The sequence below is a fragment of the Chionomys nivalis genome, chromosome 11 (assembly GCF_950005125.1).
Source record: "Chionomys nivalis chromosome 11, mChiNiv1.1, whole genome shotgun sequence".
Classification (NCBI taxonomy): domain Eukaryota; kingdom Metazoa; phylum Chordata; class Mammalia; order Rodentia; family Cricetidae; genus Chionomys; species Chionomys nivalis.
In genome coordinates this window covers 16,018,629-16,024,628 of record NC_080096.1, presented here as the reverse complement: position 1 = coordinate 16,024,628, position 6,000 = coordinate 16,018,629, and the positions used below count along the sequence as shown (strand labels likewise).

At 53.6% G+C, this 6,000-nt stretch overlaps 1 protein-coding gene across 1 annotated transcript in view; it reads right to left on the bottom strand.

Annotated features, from left to right (window-relative positions):
- Positions 1 to 868: 868 nt before the first annotated feature.
- Ephb2 (EPH receptor B2) overlaps positions 869 to 6,000 on the bottom strand; it is a 180,945-nt gene continuing 175,813 nt past the window's right edge. Inside the window, exons 12-16 of the mRNA XM_057783744.1 lie at positions 5,375 to 5,590; positions 4,710 to 4,859; positions 2,859 to 3,052; positions 1,706 to 1,861; positions 869 to 1,228 (exon numbers count right to left, since the gene is read on the bottom strand). Of these exons, the coding sequence (XP_057639727.1) occupies positions 1,120 to 1,228; positions 1,706 to 1,861; positions 2,859 to 3,052; positions 4,710 to 4,859; positions 5,375 to 5,590 (825 nt within the window). The 3' untranslated portion in view covers positions 869 to 1,119. The remainder of the gene's footprint in view (positions 1,229 to 1,705; positions 1,862 to 2,858; positions 3,053 to 4,709; positions 4,860 to 5,374; positions 5,591 to 6,000) is intronic.

Below are 6,000 nucleotides of genomic sequence, written 5' to 3'. Positions count from 1 at the left end.
CTTTGGTGAGGCCTGGCAGCAGGTGGGAGGAGGGAGGGGTGTCAATGAAAAGCATATAAAAATCCAGAAATGTGCATATAAAATTTCGCCCTTGGTGTATTGCCTAAGTCAGTAAGCAGTAAGCACCTTCTTCCTGGAGAAGGATCAAGTCCTCAAAAGGTAGGAAATGTCAAAGTGTCTCTTCATTGTCATTTAAAAAAAACCCAACAAACAAACCCTCCCCAGACCAAAGCCACCCCGATCAAAATACCCCCAGTCCATGAATTGCTGTAAACAAACCCAGATGCAAGATCAATGCTTCTCAGTGGCAGTCGTAGCTGATGACAGTCACCCGCAGCATTGTCCTCAGGGTGAGGCCGAGCGGGGAGCAGGCACCCAGGCAGGGCAGGGCCTCCTGGGGCTGCAGACCTGGGTGGCTGGGCCTCAGGAAGATCTGGCCTGTTTGGCGTGACCTGGGAGGCCAGAAGCTCCTCTTCCGCCTCCTGAACCATTAGCTGAAAGTCTCTCGGAGTTTTTGAAATTGTCTCCCAGGACAAAACTAGTCTCCTGTCTGCTGGCGGCAGCTGGAATGGACTTCCTCGGAGCCTATGTGGGCTGGCTGCCTGTCTCTCTGCCCCTTGTGCCTAGGGCTGGGCCGTTAGTGATGCTCCAAGACACAGCTAAGGCCAGGCAAGGAGGGTGGCCCATCTCTTCCCTTCATATTAATCATTCTGGAAATGTTTCCTGGCTCCGGCCAGCTCAACCTTCCCAGAAGGAGCTGGAGAGAAAATGCTCTTGGCTTCCAATGGGACAGACCGTGTGGCTCTCCCAAGCCCTTTTCTTTTCTCCCCTAAGAACCATCATCACTCTTCTTATGAGAATCCTCTTGGAACAAACGGTCCTTGCCTGTCCCGCCCCCTCCCAGATCTAGGTGCGCGTTCCCCCCTTTCCCTTTTCCTTCCTTTGACTTGCATGGGTTCTTGGTGACGTCTTGTTGGCTGGAGTGCTGCTTGGTGCTTCCTGTTGCCTTGTGGCCTCCTGGCAGGTGGCTGACCCTGCGGTGGACAGGGCAGCAGAGGGACCGACGTAGGGGGCTTAGGGGGCGGCGTGGAGGAAGAGGCGAGCCGAGGCAGGCGAACGTCAAACCTCCACAGACTGGATCTGGTTCATCTGGGCCCGCATCACCTGGATACTGTTCAGAATTTTTTTCTGGTGGCCAGCTAGGGTGACCCCAACCCGGAGAATGTCCCTTTGGGAGAGATGGACACAGTTAGGAAAACGTATGTGTTGAGGAGGTGGTGGGCCAGATGCCTTAAGTTCCCCAGGCCCTTTCATGCTGAGGGATAGGGAAAAAATGTCGGGATGGGCAATGGGTATCAAGGCTGGACTAAGAGACTCTGGGGCCAGATCAGCCGATGCAGAGGCAGGAGGCCTGTTTTCTTTCTGCCATCCAGAAGCGTGGATGGACTTGGATTGGCCATGTACCCACTTGCTTGGTTCTCCTTCACTAAACCCTGGTTTGCAGATGAAAACTCTTCCCAGGCTTTTGGGAGAGACCAGGCAGACCCGACTATAAATCTGGATGTGTATGACTCCTTAGTCCCTGCTACCCGTTACCCCTGCTGGGTCACTGCCTACTCACTCCCCGTGCCTCCCGTCTGGCTGCTGGGGTGGAGGGTGGGGAGCGGGTGTCAACAGCGATGGGCGGAGGTCGCTAGGCACTTACTCCATCATCATCTGAGATACAACGTCAAAGGAGGTGAAGCCGGCGTTGGCGAAGCTCTCCTTGTACTGGCCCATCTTGATGGCTTCCAGCCACTCATCCACCGTGTTAAAACTGGTGTAGTCAGGGATCGTTCGGTCCAGCAGTGGCAGGTTGATGCTGGGGGAGGGGCAGGGGACAGGGGAATGGTCAGGGCACACACTTATAGCCAGGTGGAGGATAGGAATGCGTGTGGTACCTGTGTGGGTACCCCTGTGTAAACACAGGTGAGTGTGTGTAGGTGTTTATGCGGAATATGGACATGAGTCAGAACTTGTATAAGGGTGTATCTATGAGTGCCGGAGGAACTTGGGAACCTGGGGAAGGCTCTGGGAATCCCCACTTATAGGAGGGCCTTTGGTTGGACGATGGTGCCAGCTAGTCCCAGCTTCCTCCCCTAGAGCCTGTCTTCCTCTTTCTCTGACCTTGGTACGTGCTTCCAGTACATGGACCACACCATCATATCCACCACATGTGGACAAGGCTCAGAGCTAATGGGGACAGCCTCTGGGTGGGCAAGGCGTGCACAGCTCTCATGAGGGGAAGGGATCAGGGGCTTTATCTAGAGCAACAGTTCTCAACTTAGGAACTGTGACCCCTTTGGGGTTTAACGGCTCTTTCATAGGGGTCACCTAAGATCACCGGAAAACACAGATATTGGCGCTATAATTCATAACAGTAGCAAAATTATAGTTATGAGTAGCAATAAAAATAATTCGGTTTGGGGGGGGTCACCACACGAGGAACTGTATTAAAGGGTCACAGCATTAGAAAGGTTGAGAACCACTGCTCTAGAGAGAAGAATGACTGATACACAGTCATGGTCGGGGTCAGGGGCAACAGGCAGAAGTTAGTACAAAGACCTCATGGCCACAGGCAGACTTTGACTCAAGGAATCTAGGTTTGGCTGGCTCTGGTGGAGGGGTACCTAGTTGCACACTTTCCCGCTAAACCCCGTGGGACTGAGGGTCCCTGTTAGTGGGGCCAGCAGCTATGTGACCCATGAAAGTCATATGACCTGTATGATAGCTGTCCTTGGGTTTCAGGCCCATGGGGTTTAATGAATCACGTCCAGAATCAAGGGCTGGAGACAAGGGTGGGGCCAGGGCAGCCATACCCAGAGGAGAGAGGCGCCATGGCTTTGAGGCTGTTGGGGTTTCGGATCATCTTGTCCAGCGTGTTGACAATCTGGCCAAACTTGGGCCGATGGTTGCGGTCCTTCTGCCAGCAGTCCAGCATGAGCTGGTGCAGGGCGCTCGGGCAGTCCATGGGCGGAGGTAGCCGGTAGTCCTGTTCTATGGCGTTGATCACCTGGGGAATGGCAGAGGCGGAGTGGGGCTGGGTGGCTGGGTGGCTGGGTGAGGACTTTAGCCAGGAACATTTATCCCTGGAGCATTGCAGACCTGACCCATGGGGACTCCTTGAGCTCCTAAGACTACCTTGGGTTCCACCATGGGTTCCCACCATCCACTGCCTGTCTGTCTCCTGTGTCAAGTCCTGGCCCCTCTCTCTGCCAACCTTGGAAACCCAGAAACCTCAGGTAGCCTGTTCCCAAGACCTATCAGGGTGACTTTCTTGTACTAGGCGGTCCCAGCTCTTCATTTTCACCATCTGTGAGCCCCCTCCTGGCTCTGATGGCTGTGGACATCCCTGTTAGCCCCCATTTGACTCTAGGGTAGCCATATCCTTAATCTGAGTGCTAACAGAGATCCGGATAGAGAGCTGGGCCCTGAGCTGGCTGGTGACCTTAGAGCCAATACTGGCCCCTCTATCAGAGACAGGAGGTCAAACATGGCTTCTATCTGCTCTACCACCATGAAGATAAGATTCGTCTAATGGAACTTGACCATGGCTTAATGGATTTCCCCTTCAAGGAGCCTCATCTTTCCAGGGCATTTGTGTGAATGAAAATCCCTGGGGAGACTTCACACTCCTCCCCTGAAACCTGCTACAGTGTGGATCTCAATGTTACTCAAAAACCCATGTGCTGAAAGTTTGGTCCTCAGCTTGGGGACCTACGTGAGGGTGGTAACTCTTCTAGGGGATGGGTCCCAGCGGGAGGAAGATAAACCACTGGAGGCATGCCAAGAGGGGGACACTGGGATGCTGGTCCCTTCTTCTCCATTCTCCTTGCTTCCTGTTGCTATGAAACAAGCAGCTTCTCTTACCGCTACGTACGGTCCTCAGAGAGATGGGCCAACTAGATAGACCGAAACTGTGAGCTCAAACAAATCTTTCTTCCTTCAAAAGGTGATCGTTTCAGGCAGCTCGTTATGACAGAAAGCTGACCCACACAAAGCCTCACTACCCTTTCTGACCGAGTTTCCGCTCCAGGCTCTCGACCTTGCTTCTCATCCTGGCCTCTACACCTTTGCGAGAGCCGTTCTTCCTACCGCAGGCCCTTGCTCTCTGAGGGCTACTGGTTCTGTGGAGACTTCTTGGCTGACCTTGTCCTGACTGTCCTGGCCTCCACACCTACAAGGCTTGACATTTGTGTTCTACACTTTGGCATCTGACCATAACAATCCCTGATGCTTGCAGCTGATTCTCTGAAAATCATCTCGGGGTCAATGAGACAAAGGCACTTGCTACTAAGAACTCAGAACCCGCATGGTGGAAGCAGAGAACTGATTCCCACAGATTGTCCTCTGGTTTTCACACATGTACCATAACACTTTAGTATGCGCGTGCGCGCGCGCACACACACACACACACACACACACACACACACACACACACACACAAGGCAGCATGGCTTCTTGGGCCTGGCTGCTCCCACATGCTGAGGATTTGCCTATTGGTGGTTGAGCAGGTGGACCTCCCTCGTCCTTCTTTGACAGTCCAGGTTCATCTGCCTGGGAGCCAGGCCTTCAACCTCAGGGAAATCAGCCCAAGGCCAGGAGTCCCTGGTCTTGCCCTCCTCAATCTGGCGGTCCAGGAAAACCCTGCCCACATCCCGGAGACTTACGTCCTGGTTGGTCATATCCCAGTAGGGCCGCTCCCCGTAGGACATCACCTCCCACATGACAATGCCATAGCTCCATACATCGCTGGCTGAGGTGAATTTCCGGTACTGAATGGCTTCCGGCGCTGTCCAGCGGATGGGGATCTTCCCACCCTGGGAACAGAGAGAAGAGGTTGATGTGGGGGGATGGTGACCTGTCTGATCTCTTCTCTCAATACTTCCCACACTGTGCTCTTTTAGAGCCCAGGAAGAACCTCATTATTTCCAAACTCCTCAGTTGTTTTCAACCACATTCGTATATGCCGTTTTTTTTTTTTTTTTTTCTGCTGGAAACGCCTTTCCCCACACTGCCATCTGGAATCCACCTTTTCATCCTTGAGGTCCCAGAAAGTCTTTCCCTGGTTCTTAGAGAGTTCCTGATCCCCTAGATTCCACGGTGTGCTCATGTCTCTCTTGCCTTCCCAGGCCATGTTCTGGCGCCCAGTCCTTCACTCTCTTCTGTTCACCATCTCCCAACTTCAACAGCCCAGGCGACCCAAGAGCCCAGGAGTTTTTCTGTGTGTCCCTTCCTGTCTCCAGGGTCCAGTGAAGGCTTGGCCTGGGCAGGTCGGTGGATACACACAGCTTGGAGAGGTGGCTATGCCCAGGGACCCTTGCTGTCCTCTTACCAGAGCGCTGGTATACGTGGGGTCAGAGGTGTCATCCTCGAGGAAGCGTGAGAGTCCAAAGTCAGACACCTTGCAAACCAGGTTGCTGTTGACAAGGATGTTGCGTGCGGCGAGGTCACGGTGCACATAGTTCATGTCTGCTAGGTACTTCATGCCAGCTGCGATGCCCCGCAGCATGCCCACCAGCTGGATGACTGTAAACTGCCCATCATTTTGCTGTGGGGAAGGCAGAAAATAGAGTCGATGGAAGAGCAAGTGTCCGAGCTCTGGAACTGCTCACAATGGCAGCTGTCTGCCACCTCTGTACACGCCGCGGGAAAGACTCAGATACCCAGGAACCTCAGCGTGGCCTAGGAGAGGCCAATTTGAGGATGGTAGGGAGAATACTAGCCTTGGAGTCAGCATGTGTAGATTGACCCTGACCCTGCAAGCTTAGACACATGACCTACTCTCTGAGTCTAACTTCTCACCTGTTAAACAGGGCAGAAGTGACACACATCCCTTAGGGCTGCGCTGACTTAAACAGGAAGCTGGTGCTGGGACCAACTTTATCAACATTTGCTGAGTGACAGCTGGTGCAGTGGCACACTCCGGACACCCAGGCCAGCGCTCTCGTCTTGATGGCT